General features: G+C 31.0%; 5 protein-coding genes across 9 annotated transcripts in view; 3 read left to right on the top strand and 2 right to left on the bottom strand.

Annotated features, from left to right (window-relative positions):
• Positions 1-2,837, top strand: part of LOC119836817 (paired box pox-neuro protein) — a 38,436-nt gene extending 35,599 nt beyond the window's left edge. For both annotated transcript variants that reach the window (XM_038362291.1, XM_038362290.1), the window contains exon 5: positions 1,599-2,837. In XM_038362291.1, coding sequence (XP_038218219.1) covers positions 1,599-2,257 — 659 coding nt within the window. In that variant the 3' untranslated portion in view covers positions 2,258-2,837. The remainder of the gene's footprint in view (positions 1-1,598) is intronic.
• A 1,672-nt stretch (positions 2,838-4,509) lies between these two features.
• On the top strand, positions 4,510-8,307 carry LOC119836813 (protein IMPACT-like). 3 transcript variants are annotated; one of them, XM_038362285.1, is made up of 6 exons: positions 4,510-4,685; positions 5,036-5,268; positions 5,344-5,479; positions 5,950-6,053; positions 6,821-7,027; positions 7,652-8,307. In XM_038362285.1, the coding sequence occupies exons 1-6, from the start codon at positions 4,659-4,661 to the stop codon at positions 7,743-7,745; spliced, it is 801 nt and encodes a 266-aa protein (XP_038218213.1). In that variant the 5' UTR covers positions 4,510-4,658; the 3' UTR covers positions 7,746-8,307. The 3 variants fall into 3 exon arrangements, with proteins under 3 accessions (XP_038218213.1, XP_038218215.1, XP_038218214.1); XM_038362287.1 differs by having other exon boundaries at positions 4,517-4,685; positions 5,071-5,268; XM_038362286.1 differs by lacking the exon at positions 4,510-4,685 and adding an exon at positions 4,710-4,879.
• Positions 8,308-9,260: 953 nt separating this feature from the next.
• Positions 9,261-14,417, bottom strand: LOC119836741 (structure-specific endonuclease subunit SLX4). 2 transcript variants are annotated; one of them, XM_038362188.1, is made up of 6 exons: positions 14,233-14,417; positions 13,965-14,163; positions 11,040-13,888; positions 10,378-10,646; positions 9,712-9,864; positions 9,261-9,432 (listed from the first exon to the last, which is right to left on the bottom strand). In XM_038362188.1, the coding sequence occupies exons 2-6, from the start codon at positions 13,988-13,990 to the stop codon at positions 9,358-9,360; spliced, it is 3,372 nt and encodes a 1,123-aa protein (XP_038218116.1). In that variant the 5' UTR covers positions 13,991-14,163; positions 14,233-14,417; the 3' UTR covers positions 9,261-9,357. The 2 variants fall into 2 exon arrangements, with proteins under 2 accessions (XP_038218116.1, XP_038218117.1); XM_038362189.1 differs by lacking the exon at positions 9,712-9,864.
• Positions 14,418-14,842: 425 nt separating this feature from the next.
• LOC119836697 lies at positions 14,843-18,081 on the top strand. The gene is made up of 6 exons (XM_038362119.1): positions 14,843-15,139; positions 15,230-15,573; positions 15,685-15,874; positions 16,222-16,499; positions 16,966-17,049; positions 17,851-18,081. The coding sequence occupies exons 1-6, from the start codon at positions 15,042-15,044 to the stop codon at positions 17,922-17,924; spliced, it is 1,068 nt and encodes a 355-aa protein (XP_038218047.1). The 5' UTR covers positions 14,843-15,041; the 3' UTR covers positions 17,925-18,081.
• On the bottom strand, positions 18,068-20,281 carry LOC119836698 (m-AAA protease-interacting protein 1, mitochondrial). The gene is made up of 4 exons (XM_038362120.1): positions 19,829-20,281; positions 19,260-19,424; positions 18,964-19,082; positions 18,068-18,627 (listed from the first exon to the last, which is right to left on the bottom strand). Exons 1-4 carry the CDS (start codon positions 20,129-20,131, stop codon positions 18,489-18,491), a joined length of 726 nt encoding a protein of 241 aa, XP_038218048.1. The 5' UTR covers positions 20,132-20,281; the 3' UTR covers positions 18,068-18,488.
• Positions 20,282-20,553: the final 272 nt, after the last annotated feature.

Genomic DNA, 20,553 nt, shown 5'->3' with positions numbered 1-20,553 from the left:
GTTAGTTGATATTTTACACATGTAAACCGAAAAGAATCTATATCCAGAAATAAATTCTTCATATAATGCCATGTATATAAAAAGTTATAGATTGGCATCAAAACAATAAAGTAACGTTGTATAAATGTAGTTTCTGAAGGCCTCTAAAAAATCGTTATTTGTAACGCAGTCATAATAGTTTTATAAAGTATTCAAGTTCTACAAAAGACACTTTTAAAATTTTGTAAATGCCTTTTTTCCTTTAAAAATTAGAATTGTATTGAAATATAAATAAAGATTGAATAATCAGCTTAATTTAATTGTGAAATTGATAACCATAAAAGTGTGTTAACATATACCAAAGTTCCGCTAACGTAATGTAATGTGTGACACAGTAAAAACAAATATTAACATAGTGTGACATGTTTTATACCACCTTTAACAAAACTCGTAAAGATTTAAATCGTAGATATACATTTTGGTAATAAACTATGGACAGGTGAAAAGAGAAATAATCTAATGTTTCATTTGATATGAATGCAAAAATAAAACAAACGGCGTAATTATAATAAATCAACCGTATTCTTTTCAACTAAACAATTTACGCGTCTCAAAATTTATGTTTCAATAATATTTAGTTCAGTGAAACTGAAATTTATTGACCAAAAGATAATGTCCAAAGACTTTTTTTTATTTAATATATAAACTACATACTTACGTACTTCATAAGAAACTGTATAGTTTAAAGTAGTATGGCATTATATTAGCTGTAATGTAATTTTTGTATTTTATAACAAATATAAATAATTTAATATAAACCTTTAAGTATATGATTCGTAAAAAACACAAACGGAAATAGTTTAGTAGCATTTTTTTTAATACTGTCAATATTATTAGTTTAAATAGTAAAGTATAAGTTCACTTCATCGACTTACAAAAGATACAAACATAAAACATCATTCTGACATCAATCATGTAACTCGAGATATCCAATAAATTAACAAAATACACACATTGAATGGTACAACGCGTAAAATATTTCATACTTATACACTTATATATTACAAAGGTTATTGACAGTACCCTGCATTTGTTTTAGATCATAACATTGTTAATTTTACGAGTCGTCGCGTGATTTTCGATGTCAAATTTATTGGGAACATTGTCGTCCTGCGGTTATGGCTGTCGTAAATTATTTTAAATTAGGAATTTCGTTTAAAGTCTAATTAATGAGTTTAACGGCTCCGGCAAGTCCCATAGACAACGCGTGATTTGTAGCCATTTGCAGATGTCACCTTTATGATGCAAGTAATTTACACTCTCGTTTCGCGGAGACAATACAAGACTTAATTTATTTCGACACAGAGTATCAAAAGAAATAATAAATAAATACATTGATGAAAAGCACACTTTTGGTTTACTCAAAATAATACGTTATTGTAGAATGTTTAATCACGTTTGCGATATTATTAAACTTGATGATTTGATTGAAGGGTCAGTTGCGAAAAGGGGGTAATTTTAGTAACAAGGTTGAATATTTATATAATTGGCAATTATATCACAAAATAAACTAGGTAGTGTTTGGCGAGAGGATTAATAATGTTATTTTGTCTTTACAGAACCGTATCCACAACCTGAATTGACACCGAACATGATTGACTACATGTCCCTAAAGAATTCTCTACCGCCCACGCCCATGCCTCAGCAGTCGCCATACTTCCCGCACTCTGCAGTAAGAGTTCCCCCACCACAGGCTGACCAACATCTCTACGACCGGCGATTAGCTACAACTTGGCTTCTAGCAAACCAACAAGCTCAAGGCCTCTTGAAACCTTACCCCATATCACCCTGGCAAAGAGTCATGATGCCATATCCGGACACAAAGAATTTCTCTCCTTACGCAATCAACCTCCACAATGACATTATCAACAGAATCAACCCAGATGAAGTGAAATCAGAAACGTCAGAACAGATTTCCGTTGAAGCTAGCGATGACAGCACTGATAGGCCGGACACGGATGAACAAGAATCGAAAACAAAGGAAAAGAAAAAGAACCCATACTCCATTGAGGAACTTTTAAAAAAGCCTGACAAAATCGTAAATACCTCACCGATTGGGTTCCAGAACTTTCTACGGCAGCCGAGTGGAAGTTTAATTGAGTGTCAAGAGAAAACTTTAAGCAATCGCAGTTCACCAGCCAGCTACTGCTCGGTACAAAGCGTAGCGTCTAATGATTGCTCTCTAGAGTCCGGCTCAGAAATCAAACAGGGAATGTAAACTAGTCAAAAGTTACAGTATAGCCATATTAAAAATTGTGTTTGCCATAACGTAGTCGATACTTGGTGTGTATTCTAGACATTCCATAGACATAGACCATACATAGACAAATTATTTAGGTAATTTATTCTTTACTTTAAATTATTATTTACTATTTAGAAGAAAATTTATAGTGTATGTTAAAAAGTAGGTTTAGAATGTGTATTATTTAGGTATTGGTATAATATTGTAGAGTTAACAATATAAGTTTAATTTAAAAGATTGGTTATTCAAATATCCCGCCAAAATTCTGAATTTGTTACTAATTTAAATGAATATAAGCTGTAAAAATCGATGATTTCATCGATAAAAATAATATATTGTAAATAAGTAAGTTATGAATAAGTTTCTGTGATATTGTAAATGTTGTGTAGGTTTGTGTTCATGCACACAGCACATACCGTAGATAACAAAAACTGTACATGTGCGTGTAGAAATAATTAAATATGGTCCCGTACTTGAGTATATTATAAAGTCCATATTTATACATTTATGATTTAGTGCATACCTTCGTTTAAACATTAGCACAATAAACCAAATATAAAAATAAAGTGGTTTTAATTTCCTATGACCAATCGTATACATTCGCGATTATACATTTATGTGTCGCGGTACAATGTTGCATAATAATTAGTAGATATATATGCAAATTGGAAGTTAATGCACATGAAAAATGGAAATGCTAGGTGAAAGCTTTGTAATTTTATGGAAATCTAATGGCAAGGCTTACTCATAAATTAGAGCACAATCATTTTATTCCTATCGATCTTTAAAGAAAGTTTTTATTATTTTTTTTTATCCAATGGGTTTCAAATAACAGTATACTCGTACAACTTATATTTAATAGCGTTATATATAATATTATAAGACAATATTTAATTCGTAAAAAGGAACATGCTTTGAGCAGCAACATCCATTGATAATAGAAGAATTAATTCTTCAAAATGGATCAAACATATCTAATGAATATTGCAATAATTTTAACCGTATACAGATTGTCTTTAAATTTCAAATAAAAATCTTCAAAATTGTATCACCCAGTCGAACGCACAAATCCAAAAAAATGTATGTAGACGATTTGAAAATATCCTTCTTTTTTAAAGTCAGTTGAAAACTAAAAAACATGCATTCAACTAAATTTTCTTGCTTAATTAAGTCCTGGCGATTTTAATAAGGATTCATAATAATTACATAAACACAGAATACGTATTATTATACTCAGTATCATAAATCCATCAAATATAAACTTTGGTACAAAATATACAATGTAGACAAAATATTATTCGTTTTTTATTACGTCATAAATTATCTCATTTAAGAAATCTTTAATGCAATAGCACAGATAACATAATGGTATATTAGGAGCAATAGTAAAAAACTATAAGTTGAATGCGCTATTTTTTTATGACAGAACAAGCAAAAGAGCAGATTCACATGAATACGCAAACTCACATGTGTAGGCCGACATTTGCAAATGTTTTTCCATTCACTAGTTGACATAGTACAAAGACTACTTATTATACGTACTTATTATTCTGTGCAAAGACTTACCAGTATCTTGCCGTCATTCAGTGCTAGTACGTAAGGTAGTTGTGAATCTATTTCGATTGTTCTAACAAATAATCTTCTTCTATTTAACTGATAAATGTGTAAAATGTTTTTTGACGTGACAACGTCTTAAATTAGGTTGCGGCTCGGTCTGAGCCGCAACCTAATTTAAGCCTCCCTAACCTAATTTAAGCCTCCGAGCCGCTCGGAGGCACTTATGAAAAAGTGTAACGCCCGGTAACGTAACGATGAGTCACCGAACTATGATCGGTCCGCCGCGCGCGCAGCACTAGAGAATTAGGCGCATTGAATCGGCGCGTGCTTGTGTCTCTGTCTCTGTCTTTTTAGTAAACAAATAATATTTTCTATAGTTAAAATTTCTGCAATTCTTATTTTCATTCAATTCCTTGTTCCTATTGTGCAATTTAATAATATTCATATCAATAAATATTCTACCGAGAAGAAGACGTTGTCACGTAAAATCTTCGCCCGTAAAACCGACTTTACAGGCAACCATTTTTTTTTTCATTATAATTACTAATAAATAATTTAATAAAGATTATTATAATATCATGGACACTTATTAGCCAGACGCATTAAGAAAAAGGGAACTCATATGTCAATTTCATCGATTGATGTATCTACCTTTAGACATTTATGTCAATGTCAATTGTGACAACTCATGTCTAGTTTTGTCTACTGGAGTGCTGATTGTTGTGTTTGAATTTTAAAGTACCTTTAATTATTTTTTTAACGTCTTTTGAAAAGTTTTTAGTAACTTATAAATTTCTTTAAAAAACAACCTACAGTGACAATGGAATCCGATAATTTAGCCAAACAAGTAGGTCTTACCTATCGAATATGTCATACTAGCGGTTCGCCCCTGCTTCGCTCGTCGTACATAGCCTATAAAACTCCGAGATCTCATTAGTATCCAACGGTGAAAGAGGTTTTGAGAGCGGTCTAGTAGTTCCTGAGATTAACGCGTTCAAACTAACATTTAGACTTCAGCTTTAAACACAGACACTAAGACATGTAAGACAGACTACAGACTAATACAAAAATAAAATCTTTTCTTACTAAACCTACTTAAAATAAGACAATTTACTCCACACTAGGATTCTCTGTGCTGTGAAAAGAGAAAAATCTCTTTAAATGTTTTATTTACTATTTTAATGCTCGTTCTCACAGATAGAGGAGGTTGAAGCTCTCACTTCGATTTACAGCGAAGACTTTGCTATAGATAGTGAAACACTTAGAACATACAGCATTAAAATAAAGGATAATAACAATGAAGTAATATTGACTGTTACCATGCCGCCAGAATACCCAGGACAAGCGCCACCAAAATACGAATTATCTGCCCCTTGGATGGATAGAAAAGCTAAAGAAAATCTGAAGCATTGTTTAGATGAAGTCTACTTGTAAGTAACATGTTTTTATGATATGGACATAAACAAATTAAGATGACTACAAATGTATTAAATTTTCAATCACAGGGAAAATATAGGTGAAACAGTAATATTTCAATGGGTGGAGAAAGTTCGTGAAATGTTACAAAAAATTAAAACTGTTAAGCCTGAAAAAAAGGAGCAACTTGAGGACAAAATAGATGAGACTTTGGATTTATCACAGGTGAGAATTTATCTCGTATTTAAGTGAAGAATATGATATCATAGCAAAAAAAAAAATTGTACCATATATAGTGGCATCCATGTTTATAACTAATTGTTGTGGATTGGTTGTAAATTCAAAAACTATTATATATATTATATATAACGTCGTCATAAATAAAATTATGACATTAAAATGGAACTAGTCATAGGAATTTTAATCCATTGACCTGTATCCTTTTCCTTGCCATTCCCAGTCTATTCCTTTATTTCCTATGTTTAATATTTTGTTAATCCCATACCAGATTAAAGACTGCAATCTATTTTGTATGCCTAAAGTCTGCAAATGACCTTACACCTCTTCAAGTGTTCATGGTGTGGGTGCATGGGTGGTAGCTCTTGCCATCAGGCGATCCACCAGCTCCATTGCCGACAGTGACATTTAATTGTATAAACTTCAACACTTTGCAACCAATAAGTTTTTCATTCCAGCTAGATATAAAGTGTCCAGAAATTACCCATGGCAGTGTTATTGTTGATAGAAAAAGTTCTTTTCAAGGACATGCAGCACAGGTGCATAGTGTGGATGATGTAACGTAAGTACAGAATAACCGATAAAAACCCTTATTTGTCATATACTAGTGTGACAATCATACTCAAAAATAGTCTTAAAATTCCATATATATCCATAAAAGGTCAGACTGGTGGGTTGCTTAGGGGGAACATTTAACTACAGATTTTTGTATGGGACCAATTGATTTTTGATTGATTGAATACCCATTGAGCATCAAGAAATAATAACAAGAAAGAAAGTCAAATTGAGAATTTCGTTTTTTATGTATTGCTTGAAACTATCCACACATCCATGAAGTGAATATTTTGTTTCCATGTTGAATGTTACTACCATAAAATAAGATGTTAATTTGAATTAATTTTTTGATAACCTTTTATAGGCGATTCTGGATGAAGTTGTTTTGTAGTATTTCAAAAACTTTTAGGTACATAAGAGTTGCTTACATAGTGTCTTTCGTATATGAAATTATTGTAAAGAAATATTAAGGTTTTCATTTTGAGCACTTTATAGACCTATATTGCATAAACTGGCCTGTTTCCTTTTACTCACCCTCCCCAGTCCATTTCTTCTTTCCAGTTGTCAATCCTTTCCTAATGCCTTACCCCTTAAAAGCGGGCAGCGCACTCGCAGAGGAACTTGCGAATGTTCATGGGCCGTTGTGATCACTTATCATCAGGCGAACCACCAGCTCGATTGCTGGCTATGACATAAAATGAGAGAGAATAACCAATTATTCACTTAATACCATTTAAAATGTTGGTTTAAAAATGAAATTATTATATTCTCCAGGGCAGTGCTGTACAAATTGAAACAGAATAAGAAGTTTCAAAATGCGACACACAACATGTACGCGTATCGGATAGAACGGCAAACGTCGAAGGGCACAACAATATTGCAAGATTGCGATGACGACGGTGAAACGCATGCGGGTGGGCGGATGCTGCATCTCTTGCAAATACTGGACCAGAAGAATACCCTAGTTGTAGTGTCTAGATGGTAAGATTTTTTAAAGGGTGTAGTTAATCTATGAATATATATTATGTGCTAGTAATAACAAATTTTAACAGAAACAAAATCACCTTCAAATCGATCTCACAGGAAGCACCCGAATCATCACAATGGGTTCACCCAGTCAAAAGTACAGTCCAAATCTAAAAAAGTACAGTCGATTTGGTAACCGCCTTTTTTTGAAGTGGGTTAAAAATGTATTGAATCGAGTTAATGTTCAGTTGTGTTTCAATCATGCAACAATAATAACATAACAATTTAATACAGCGCCAAAAACTATCCAAATAATCACGCATCCAAACTTAAAAAGAATGGGAAGAATAATAAGAAATTCAGAAAAATTCACTTATAAATTATCAAAATTGTGTAACTAACTTGACTGTGTTTACTCATTGGTGAAAAATAATTCTTATAAAGATAGCTTAAATATTTGAATCTACACACAATATCAATTTACTAAGATTTCTTCCACATGGTCTAGACTAGAGGGTAATTTTAAGGGGGGTGGGGTTAGGTCACTATAGGAGCCCATTTTTACAAAGCCAGTTATTTTTTTTCTGTCATTTTTGTTTTAAAATATCGCGTTTTATTCTTTTTTTTCGTGTATTACAGGTATGGCGGTATACAATTAGGTCCAGATAGATTTCGACACATCAATAATGCAACCAGACAAGTTATACAAGAAGCTGGGTTATTGAAAAAATGACAATAAATTTAATTTGAAACTCACTAAGGAACAAGTAATAAATTTCTTTCACATTATGTAGATATGTAATTTGCTTGTAAATATGTAAATAGAATTATCAATTGTCTCTATTATATTATGTACGTTAAACATTCAAGAATTAAATTAAAAGAACGAAAAAGAACTGAAAAGAACGTCAATAAATCGATAAAAGACAACTGAGCAAAATTTAAAACCTAACTTGATCTCTTGTTTTGAATTTATGATTCTAAATTTCTATACTAATAAATATAAAGCCTTAGAGTTTGTTCGGTTGGTTGATCATTTATCTTTAACTACTGAACCAATTTCAATAACTTTTGACAGTTGGATTTGTACATGATCCCTTTGTGCTATATATGTATCACGGGCGCAACCGGGGCGAACTGCTAGTCAAATAAAAAATGTCTGTGAAATTTTGAATGTGCCTAACAGAAACGTGTAAAACGTGGAAGAGCAGAAAGAAAAGTTTTAGATCTGACAAATATTGTATGTCATACATGTGAATTAGTTATAGTTTGAAATAAATATTGTTACTTTTGTTTTTAATTCTTTTATTTTTAATATTTAGAATTGTTGAATTGTACTCACATATTCGTAATTCGAACAGTGAGGTCGAGGCCCTTGGAATAGGTTCGTAACCCCGGTCCTGAAGCGAAAAAGAAAAAAGGAAAAAATAAACATAATACAAACAATAAATCATTCGGCTCCACAAAATTATACAAAAAACAAAAAATACAATTATAACAACACAATACAACAATGGAAATATAACAATACAATTATTATACAAAACACAATTGAAAGAATGAAAAAGAAAATAGAAGATAGAAAGAGGAGTCAAATGAGGTAGCCACTCAAACTACAGATTACGCTGTTTACCCATACATGTTCGTTATTGTAATTTTATGGAGCCGAATAAATGTTTCATTCTTTCTCTCAACATACGATAATCAATAATATTTAAGAGATGAAGATACTATATGTTTACTAGCTTTCCCGTGGAATTCGGTTATATCGCGCGACATGGTAGAGTGGCCTATACTAAGATCTATTTTTATTAGTCTGTAAGGACTATTTGTCAAAATTGGTTAAGCGGTTTAGGTGGAAAAGAATCTTACAGGATTTTAGGTTTGACAATAAGGAACATCCATACAAACTATCAACCCCGCCTATCGATTTCGCATTGAAAAGTATATCCTTTCCCAAGTTTAGATCCATCTTCATACCAAATATCAAAATCGGTTCGACAGTAACGAACTTTCATACAAGCTTTCAAACCCCTTCTACACCTTTTTCGCGATAAAAAGTATCCTATGCCCTGTCCCAAGTTCAGTCCTATCTTCTTAACAAATTTCATCAAAATCGATTCAGTGGTTTAGGCGTGAAAGCGTAACAGATATACAGACAGAGATTTATAACAGGCATTTAGGAATAGGTGAATACCTGCCAATTATGTTACAAAACAAAAAAATAATCCAATAATAAACCTTTATAAACAATAATCACATTTATTAGTAGTTAAATTAAAAATATACACAAAAATGCAGCGATCCTTTTTTTGTACTTGTTCGACGTGACAAATGAGGTAATGTCACCTTTTATTTCTAGCATTATTATCTGCAGTCTTGACAGTTATGCATTTTTTGTCCATAAATTTTAAAAGATCCTGAAAAAAAATATATTTGAAAACTTTTCTTATTGTACTACTAGCTGACCCCGCAAACGCTGTTCTGCCTTTCTATTATAATTTAGGGGTATGATAAATAGATGCTGGCTGATTCTCAAACCTACCCGCATGCACACAAAATTTCATAAGAATCAGTCCAGCCATTTTGGAGGAGTATGGTAACTAACATTGTGAAACGAGAATTTCATATATTAGAAGATAATCTATCACTATGCCGTATAATCTATTTACCAAACTGTTAAACACTTCTATTCTTACCTTAGGATTATATTTATATCCACTAGCAACTAAACCCTTATGTACAACATCTATGTTGATTGGCTCATAGCACAATATAGCTTCCCGCAACGTTCTGCGACAAGAGACATAATTGTGGAACGCTATATGCAATGGAACCCGACAGGAATGTATCTGAAATATAGAAAACGCGACCTTATTGACAAATCTGAAAAAGAAGCTAAAGATTTTAACAGATTTTTCTCGAGTAGGATTCGAACTGGATCTATTTTTAATAGTATTAGTGCATTTAAATTGTATACAATATCATTAGGTTAGCTGGTCAATATACACCAAAATAAAATTAACCTTATTCCAACTAAAACTAACATACAATGCAAAAAATAATAATGTTTGTGACCTTTGACGAAAATGTGTGTTAACTTATTGTCTGGTTACTCTTTTATTATCTAATATATAAAATTCTCGTGTCACAGTTTTCGTTGCCATACTCCTCTGAAACGGCTTGACCGATTTTGATGAAAATTTTTGTGCTTATCCGGTATCTATGAGAATCGGCCAACAACTATTTTTCATACCCCTAAATGATAAGAGTAAGGTAGAACAGCGTTTGCCAGGTCAGCTAGTATTATATGAAAAGTAAGAATGCTTCCGTTATAGTAGGTATAGTAAGAAAAAAACCTTTACCTTTGGCTTTTCTCTTTTCTGAAACACCCAATCCTCTGGGCTACATTCAATATCTGTTATAATTGGTTTATTGTTAGTTTGTACATATATACAAGTATTTTCCTTGTCATTATTCAAAACAGCATTTGACGGTGATTTTTCTGGAGATTTTGATCTCTCTCGAACAGGATGGGAAGTTTTGAGTTTCTTTGAAGGGGTTGAAGTTTCTTCGATACAAGATTCTACGAAGGGATGAGTTTGGTCGTAAATGTATGTTAGAAGTTTTATAGCTGAAAATAAATAGAGATGATATTATTTCGTATCTAGTATTTGGTGAGATATATATAAAAAATTATCTCTATTTCCCTTGGTCACGGCAGCACGCGTGAACGGCTGGATCAATTTCAAAAATTCTTTCACCATTAGAAAGCTGCAATTACACTGAGTGACAACTGGGGCGAACAGCTAGTGTGAGAATATATTATAATATTTTAGTTCTAGAGAATACATGGAGTCTTTACATTAAATTCGGAGTCAAAGTTTCGAGAGCAGGGCCCAGAAATGTGATAAACATTATGCTATGTTTGGGCAAAAAGGTTCGAATCCAGTTCTTTAAAAATTTTTCAATTATAAAGCATTTCAATGCTATAAAACTATAAATAATATTTTTATCAATTACATACCTCTTTTTCTTTTAAAGGGCTTTACACCATATTTATCCAATTCTCTATGCATTTCCGGAGTCGACATAGCTTCATAATCTGGTTTAGGTGTTACTTGATCGACTTTAATTATGTATTCATCATTTTCTGGTGTTTTCATTAAATCAAAATGCTCATTATTACTAGGATCTGGTGAACTGACCTGTACATCATTTTCAGTTTCTTTTACATTTACAAATGGTAAGTAACTATCTCTATGTGGTGATTCACTACCTGTACAATTGTCTAATACTGAAATACCTCCGAAATCAAAATTTGCTTGTATCACCTCATTGGTTGATTTATTAACGTATTTATCAGGATTTATAAAGGATACAGAATGATTTCTTGAAGTTGATGCATTGTTTATATCCAAATATGTTGTATTACTTGATTTATTGCTATCTTTGTCTGCCGTTTTAAGATTAGTTTCTGATTTTAATCTCGATTTGGACACATTTGAGTAACTTTCTATAACATCATCATACATTTCATCATAATCAATTGATTTATCACCTATTTTTCCAAGATGAACAAAAGTTCCAGAACATGAGGGTAGATTTGATACATAATTATAACTCATAGCTTGTGTATTTTCATTGACACTTGAATTTGAAAATTGTGTAAGGTCTACATCATCATACAGTACAGTTTCGTCTCCATTTTCTTCCTTATCAACATTATCTATAATTTCAACACCACTATTTTCATCATTAATCACTGCACTTTGCTGTGATGATTCTTGTATACCATCATCAGAAAACATTGAATTGGAAGATTGTGTTAAATCAATATTATCATCATAATTTTCAATTTCGGAATTGCATCTCGTATTCACACTACTATTCATTTCTCCAAGTTTTTCATCGCCATTATTATGTTCTTTTGATTTATTATTACAATATTTAGTAGCACCAATATTATTAAAATCATCTTCAGCATTTTCAATATCAATAATATTGTTTATAATTTTATAACTACTACCACTACCAATGCTACTATTGTTAGTAATTTTTGTAATATAACTACATGATGGCTGATTTAAATAATTTTTAGGAGACAATATAAGATCTACATTATTATCATATGGAACAGTTTGATCTTTACTGTCATCTACATTAATATTGCTTCCAACAATTTTGCAATGGTTGCGTTTATCACTATTATCTACTACTTTATATTTACATGAAGGATTTAGTGCACAGTTTTCAGATGTCAAATCAAAAACTGGTTCATGATTTTCATTTATATCAAAGTTTGACTCAACTGCAATGTCACAATCTTCATTGATTATTACAGTATCATCCAATGATAAATTCTTTTTCCCATTTATTTTTATATCTGGCAATTCATCACTGGAATCCAAATTACAAATTAAATCTTTTGAGCAATTATCAATGTGCTTAATACTTTGGATATCAGTTACTGATGAGCCATCTTCTACATGAGTATCTGCTAGATAACTAATCTGAGCACCTTTATTTGTTTCATCAGCATCACAGATTATGTTGGAATCAGGGGAACATTCTTTGTTACTATGTTTTAAACAAATACTAATATGTTTTACATTTGATTCTTGAGTAAGATCAATTTCTTCAAAACAATTTTTTTGGTGTTCTGTTTGTAAAACACAATTAGTCATTTCCATAAAGTCATTAGATTTCTTTCTTGTAATGTTTTGTACATTCACACATTCTGTTAGATCCATTGTATCATGGCTTATGATTGATTTGTGTTTATTGTCAATAGGTTTGTCAATTACTTCATCCATTATCTCTGAGACTTCATCATCAAATATGTCAGGTGATTTACTTCTTTCCAGTTGTTCAGATATTGGTAATAAAGTTTTTGACATACTTGGTACCCCATATGACATCTGAGTGTTATGCTCTGAATTCATTTTATTTACCTCCATATCTGAATTGTTGGATTGGTTAGTAAAATCATCATTTATATGACAATTTGTTAATACCGAATTATCTACAAGTTTCCTTTCAATAATTTCATGACACGTTTTTAAAGAACCACTGAATAAATTATCTAGCTCATCTTGCGAGCATTGAATATCATTAAAACTTATGTATGGTCCCTCGAAAACTGGACTTGCAGGTCTGCCGGGTATTTCTGCCCAATTTCGTAACAAATTGATATCATTTGAAGGTTGTTCAAGCACATCTAGAACTAGCAGGTAATTGCTTTTCAATCTTTCATAAGATATATAAGTAGTTTTATAATATATAGTATCATTAGGTATAAAATGTAATGTATTATCTACAGTATTACATGGATTTAATAACACTTGAGTATATCTGTCTGATATAATTTGTTCTTTCTCTGAACTAGACAGCAATAGAAGTTTATAATTTTTATTGTGCTTTCTGCTTCTTTTGTTTGTTTCTACTGAGACATTTTGTGGAACTTTAAATCCATACTCTTGTAATGTTTTCCTAATTTTTAATGTTCTTTCTTGTGATGTCAGTGGTTTTGAATCATCTGTCACTTTAGGTATTACTTTTTCCGAGTCTTGTAATGATTTTGACAGTGCCACAGCCAGCTGAAGTTGTTCAGAGTCTACATCAATACCAGATTGCTTACACAAATGATCGAAATCTTTTGAATACTTTAATAATTCATTCCTTTTGGGATTCAACAAATTTCTTATATCTCTTTGTGCTTTTGGTCGCTTACTTTTCTTCTTTTTGGTATTAGGTTTTACTGTTTTGGGACCAGCTACATTCTTCTTTTTCTCTTGAAACTCTAACAAACTCTCGTCCATATCATTTTCTTTGGAGAAATATTTACTTATAACTTCGGTTTTTGATGTAGTTTCACTGGTGACAATTAAAACAAGTTTTGTACAACTACATTTTTTTATTTAAGTATAAGATAATTAACAATGCTACCTACCTATTACTAAATTTATCTATATTCATCCTATTTGTGCGGCAAATCAGGCCTCTGTTCTTCTTCTATCATCTTTCTGATTTGATCACCTGTTCTAGGGAGTAAGCCTGATGCTATCACTTGTTTTCTTTCTACTTCTTCGATTGGATCTACGTAAATGCTTTCAGCGAATTTCCGAAGCTTGGAAGGAATGCAGACGAAACTGTAAATAAAAAATTAATTCTTGAAAAATTATAACCTCTTAGACTATTTTGTATGTGTATGAACGTACTGGTAGAAAACACCGCAAATTACTCCAAAGCTCAATATTCCAATTCCCAAAATATTTCTGGCTTTGGCTGACGGAGTACCAGTTACTTGTCGAGGTTTTCTTTTTGAAATATCCACCCCGATAGCCATATTTGTAGAAGTATGTTATTGTCAAATTAGTATTCTGTTTTGTCAACTGTCAATTAATAATTTTGAGAAATGTTAAAATTAATTACACAATGTAAATAGTAATATGAATAGGTAAGTAGGTAGGTGACGGTTATGTTGTACTTACCTATTGTAGAAACCTAAGGTAAATTATAAACATGATGGTAAAAGAACGTCATCCTTGCAACAAAATATAAGATTATACTATAAACTCTCCATCATGTTATGTTATTGATAATAAGATAGGAATCTTATTGACACTAAAATTCGTATAATTATAATATTGTGTTGTTTGTTGTGCAAAGAGAGATGATAGGTGTTCCAATGGATTTAATGACTTAAGGAGTAGGTGACCACTAAGTTGTACTTAATCTGTGGGTTGACTAATGACTTAGGTAGTACCAGTTCTTAGTCTGTTATCTGTGCTAATGACTTGACACTTGATATGGATTAAATGGATGACAATTATTGACATGTTTTTGATATGCTGAAAAATAAGTCAATGTTAAAACAATTACTAATACATGGTACCAATATGAAATTGATTTAGACGACATAATATTTACTTACAATATCTGAATATAAATGAATTCTTTCAACTGATATAATTATGGTTTCCTTTTATCGTATGATTTAAAGTTAGTACTGTAATGTTTTGCAATAATGTCTTTAAAACAGAATTTGTCATACAGAGAACAACAATATTCGTTAACGCTAACGAAAGAACAATGTGATATTATTGCTAAGTTAGCGAACGTAACGTAAGTATGAAAATAAAATATTTTTTTCTGTTAACTAATGATATTATAAATCTAAATATTTAATTCAAAGCTATATTTCACTGTTTACAGCATTGCATATAATGATAAGAAAAAACCTGGTGAAAGCCTAATAAAATATTTAGATAGAAGAGGACTCTCCATAGAAGAATATAAACAACTGTTAGCCACTGTGTTACATTCTACAAAAACAATATTCACATACTATAAGCCACAATCCAAGATAGCTATCCTAATAGCTAATGATAAATATGATTATTTGTCAAAATTAGTGACACCATCAATTGACTGTGAATCTTTAGGATCAAATTTAAGAAATTTGGGCTTTATTACTGTTTCCATTAGAAATACAAAAAGTGTAGAGCTAAAAAATAATCTATCAAAAGTGTTTGAATTAATTCCGGAAGATTCATATTGTAAGTAAATTATTTAAATATACACTCTAAGTAGATATAAGGTCAAATTTATTACTGGGTTATGTCAATGATTATATTAGTACTTCAATACTACAGTACTAACTTTTTTAGGTTTTATCTTCTATGCAGGACATGGATGTGAAATCTGCAACACTAAGTGCTTATTGGGCATAGATTGTCCATCAGAAAACATAACTTTCGACCATTGTGTTACTGAAAATTGGCTGTTAAGAGAGGTCTCAACATGTAAGCCTGATCTTTGTGTGTTGATCATGGACATGTGTAGAATATATTTAGATAAGTATGTTTGAGAATATTTTAAGAGGTTTAAGATTCTGTTATTAGTTATTTTGACTTTGTGCCTATACATATATGACTGAACTGAACTGACTGAAACGCTCAAACACAAGACCATATAGTAAAGCTGTGGTACTAATCCATAAGTAAGTCTATCATTAAGGCCTCAAAGTAGTAATTACTATAAATAAACCATTTTAAACTTTCCCATAAACATATGATAATTATGCACTAATTCAATGAATATTATTCACAAAATCAGGGTTTTAAAACAATACATTCAATACATTTTATCCAATAAAATATAAGGCATTTTAATCAATTTCAAATTCTTATTATTCTACTTTTCAGACAATCAAACCCTGAGATATTCAAAGGCATATACAATATTGAAGAATATACATTAGATAGCAATTTAATAATTGGTTATTCTACTCAATCTTCGAAAGCAGCATATGAAGTTTTACTAATCGAGTGTTCAACGACTATTGATAATAGTGTGACATATGAGCTAAAAACCGGTGATACTGAGAAAATAGTGCCTGGTTCTAGCCAGTATGTAAATGCATTGTGTTCAAGATTATCTGAGAATCATGATGTTAGCACCTTATTGGATAAAGTTCATGCTGGTAAGTTGTATAGTATCTTCTACATATTGTGAGGTTTTGAGTCACTCTAATCTTTAATTAGTACCTACTTATGTTTTTAGGCTTGTATCCTTTTCCCCACCTTTCCCAGTCCATTCCTTTCCTTCTGTAGTCAATCCTTTCCATCCACCTATTCAAAGCTGGCAAGGCATTTGTAGATTATTATAAAGGTTATATATGATGTTCAAGCAAGCAAGATTGGTTGCCTGCTCTAACATAAAAAAAATTCTTCAAAAACGTCTCAGTGGGTAAATTTGATTGGAATGTACCTATTATTGTTTTGATCAATTATACCTTTTGAAGAATTTTGTTAAGAGACTTGCACCTAAATTAAAAAGCATATGTGTATAACTATTGTATAGAATAATTTAAACAGAAAGAAATATAGTGAAATCTAGTACCAGTACAGAATTAAATTATCTGTAAATTATAAACATTTTCTTTGCAGATGTGGAGGGTTGTATGAAGAAACAAAGGCCAATAAAATTACAATGTGGATCTTCAAAAAGGTCTTTGTGGGACCCTGTAAAAGGTATATATTGTTTTGTAGATATGTGAAAAATGAGTAACAAATAAAAAAAAATTACATCATGTAGCAAACAAAGAAAATGTCTCGGGATAAACATAGTGTTATTATTGATACCAAAAATGTGAAAGTAACTTGACAGTTTTTTACGCGATGGGTTACTTTATTGTGATTATTTGAAGACAAAAATGAATCGCATTATTGTATTCTTGATTTCATAATTTGTTGATATTGTTTTTTTTTAATTTACTTATTTTATCAGTTATAAATCTACATAATTAATTTTATTGATAAATTTAGAGTATAGAACGCGCTACTAAACTTGCACCGAGGTGCATTTATATAGAAAATAATAATTATTATAAATAATTAGACTGTGAGGGTGTCTGAAAAGGGGTTGTTATCTTCCTAAGTGTCCCCCAATAGACGAGGCGGTTTCTAAAACAATTGTAAAGTAAAATATATGAAAACTAAATTTTATGCTATCACAAATTTGAAACACAATTTTACTCACCTTTACCATCTGTTAACTGCCAAAGCCACTGTGACCCAGGTTATATAGGCTGGGTTTGCTTTTAGGGGGCTGTATAGGGGACATATATAGATGAGTTTTATGTATAATATAGCACATATTACTTACTGACTGCACTGTATACATCTACTATATTGTATCCTGACAAACAATTCCTTAGAAAAAAAGGTGTGCAAAGATCCTCTTCAAAGAATTAGATGACTCATGGTTCCAATAATTTTCTTTGCATTTCTCAAGCATAGGATACAAATAAAATGATTATTATTTCTTTACAGATAACACAACTCAATTATTGGGAATAATAAGAAGTGCCTGCAAAGAATTTCATGATCATTGTGATGTATTTTAGACTTTTGGAAAAAAAAATCTATATTGTTATTGAAAGACTTCTATCTGGTGCTGTATGAAGAAAAAAAAGATTATTGATTATGTTGTGCTACATATTAATAGTGCATGTTTGTAATAAGGAATTTTAATAAGATCAATAAAACATTTTTCAAACATAACTGATTTATTTTCTCATACACTGTAGCTGTATTTGTCCCGACTAGCCAGATCCAAATTTTATTAGTATAAAAATATGATTTGTATTTTTTTTTTTGTACAAAGGTCAGTCTGTAAGTTCTATTTATGTAAATAGTATTTTATTATGTTATACAGTATAAGAGGGCATATTTTGAAAGATCAATTATATTTTTTAGTTTATACTTTTTTTATTCAACATGTTTTAGATAGTACTGAATGCTAAATAAAATTGAAAAAATACAAACAATAAACTTATGTTTCAGCAAAAATAGTATCCTTTAGTTGATTTTGACTTCTTTCGAAATAATGAAGCATGCTGGCCTTATTAAAAAAAAGCAAATTCAGGCCAAGAAAATTTTAATATATCCTACTTATTGTCTAAGGGAAGTCACTGTCTCTTAACAAGGTTCTGAGGTTGAAAATGATTCACAATATTTATCCACCAACTGTCTTCTACTCCTTTTGTGAATTCTCTAATGAATCTATAGTTCAATATAAATATTTTGTCTTCAAACTCTGGATGGCCGCTGAAACATAAAATTATATAATAATAATTTACAATATATACAGCTTATACTTAAAAATGGGGTCCATAGTGTACCAATTTTATTACTAATAGACATTATTAAGCATAGATCTTAATTTATTTCACAAACATGATCAAGCATGAAAGATTCTTTTTCACACATTAAACACTATTGAAAAAACAAATAGTTCCTTTTACATCCACAGTAACAGAAAAAAAAATTGATATTAATTTAGTGTATGATCTTATATTTTAAATTAAGAAGACTTTTGAGAGAATTGTAATAGCAGACAGCTTCTATATTTTAAACTAATCCACAAAAATATTCAGTACTTACCCTAAAGTAATTGGGGGCAAATCCCCTGTTTCCTTCATATGTTTGAGTCCCCTAAGGACATGATAACACATTGTTATTTCCACCCATCTCTTGTCAGCATCATCAAACATAACTCCCACCTGAAATAATACAGAAACACAATATTATATGGGTAAAATTATACTTTGTCATCACAGAAGTTGTTACTGGCAAAGTATTAAAGGCGGTTTTAAAACATTAGTAATTGTCGATTTTTTAATTATTGGTGTCAAACTTAAGGTAAAAAGGAACACAACATTAAAATCTTCATGACTAACCTGATAAGGAAATGCATAAAATATATCTTCCTTATCAATACTTAACAATTGTCGTTGTGAAATAGACAGCTGTGAAATAGCAGACTTGAGTGATGTAACAGCATCTTTGTCTACCAGCCCTTCCAATGATTTAAAATCACTATTTTGTAAACCTTCTGAAACCACCTAAAAGGATATAGAATTATTTCAATATGATAAATGCCATAAAGTTGCCAAAAATTTAGAGTTTAAAGCTTATATTACCATTTGATTGTTTATAAATACATAATATGAGAATTTTATTGAAATATTTTTTCTTTTCCTGTCCTTTGTTGAATGTAGCCAGTAGCCCTCTCCTATCATTTACATTATATTATTTATTGATGTAAGAAATACAACCCCATAAACAGTTACAGTTTCAATCTTTATAAATAATTCTACCTTTATTGTACAATGCAGACAGCAATGTGTCTGGCTACTTAACAATAAAAAAAAATCACAATGACATAGATAATATCTAAAAGATTACCTTTATATATTACCTTACTGCATACTATAAGCAATTAAAGAAATAGATTAATGAAAAACACCTGCACAGCATGTTTGGAAGCTTCAATAAACTCCGCCAAACTAAATTCTTGATCAAAATACGGCCGAATGATGAATGTCGCGAACATCCAATTTTTTATAAACTTTATAAACGATGGCCACACTATTGGTGGAAATTCCATTAATTGGGGCAATCTCCGAGTTTCTACTTTGTTGTCGCAGTAGCTTCGTAGTTGTATAACAGGACATCTTGAGGTTACTGGAGCTTGTAAATATTTGTACGTAGTCCTATAACATAACCTATACGACTGCGTTGTTACAATTCTTCCGATTGCTACATTCATATTTATATCTTAACAGTATTGTTTACTATTAAACTACTTATATTTTCTCATAAATGCACACCTTTACATTAAAGACATTTGTTTTCAATTTGATAATTTTTACTGTTGATAAAAAATCATAGATCATCAGTCATCAAATGTCAAGTGTGTCACTGTCATGTGTCAATTGCAGATTGCCATTTGTCAGGGAGAGAGAGAGTAGTAATTGTTATGTGAGTAGGTATTTTCTTACATTTAAAAATAAACGATAACATTTTTTTTATGCTTAATATTTTATTAATCTTGGGATAAATTCTGGCAACACAGTACATAGCATTATAGGAAAGCAATATCACAAGTAACAAGAAGTCATTCCTACCAAACCTTTGTTTGCAACTTCATTCGAGACACCAGATGAGACAAGACAAGATATAGATCATATA

The sequence above is a fragment of the Zerene cesonia genome, chromosome 25, assembly GCF_012273895.1.
Source record: "Zerene cesonia ecotype Mississippi chromosome 25, Zerene_cesonia_1.1, whole genome shotgun sequence".
Classification (NCBI taxonomy): domain Eukaryota; kingdom Metazoa; phylum Arthropoda; class Insecta; order Lepidoptera; family Pieridae; genus Zerene; species Zerene cesonia.
The sequence above is the reverse complement of the archived record's forward strand: the minus strand, read 5'-3'. Positions and strand labels throughout refer to the sequence as shown.

What these genes read in the sequence shown, in the direction of transcription:
- LOC119836813 (XM_038362285.1), top strand. Translation starts at nt 4,659, where the DNA reads ATGGAATCCGATAATTTAGCCAAACAA. An exon ending in CCGATAATTTAGCCAAACAA is followed by an intron (nt 4,686 to 5,035) that starts GTAGGTCTTACC and finishes TCGTTCTCACAG; the next exon opens with ATAGAGGAGGTTGAAGCTCT. An exon ending in CTAGTTGTAGTGTCTAGATG is followed by an intron (nt 7,028 to 7,651) that starts GTAAGATTTTTT and finishes CGTGTATTACAG; the next exon opens with GTATGGCGGTATACAATTAG.
- LOC119836741 (XM_038362188.1), bottom strand. Translation starts at nt 13,990, where the DNA reads ATGAATATAGATAAATTTAGTAATAG. An exon ending in ATAGATAAATTTAGTAATAG is followed by an intron (nt 13,889 to 13,964) that starts GTAGGTAGCATT and finishes AATTGTCACCAG; the next exon opens with TGAAACTACATCAAAAACCG. An exon ending in GATATAAATATAATCCTAAG is followed by an intron (nt 9,433 to 9,711) that starts GTAAGAATAGAA and finishes ATTTTTTTTCAG; the next exon opens with GATCTTTTAAAATTTATGGA.
- LOC119836697 (XM_038362119.1), top strand. Translation starts at nt 15,042, where the DNA reads ATGTCTTTAAAACAGAATTTGTCATACAGAGAACAACAATATTCGTTA. An exon ending in TGTAGAATATATTTAGATAA is followed by an intron (nt 15,875 to 16,221) that starts GTATGTTTGAGA and finishes TCTACTTTTCAG; the next exon opens with ACAATCAAACCCTGAGATAT. An exon ending in TTTGTGGGACCCTGTAAAAG is followed by an intron (nt 17,050 to 17,850) that starts GTATATATTGTT and finishes ATTTCTTTACAG; the next exon opens with ATAACACAACTCAATTATTG.
- LOC119836698 (XM_038362120.1), bottom strand. Translation starts at nt 20,131, where the DNA reads ATGAATGTAGCAATCGGAAGAATTGTAACAACGCAGTCGTATAGGTTA. An exon ending in CTTCCAAACATGCTGTGCAG is followed by an intron (nt 19,425 to 19,828) that starts GTGTTTTTCATT and finishes ATATCCTTTTAG; the next exon opens with GTGGTTTCAGAAGGTTTACA. An exon ending in TTTATGCATTTCCTTATCAG is followed by an intron (nt 19,083 to 19,259) that starts GTTAGTCATGAA and finishes GTATTATTTCAG; the next exon opens with GTGGGAGTTATGTTTGATGA.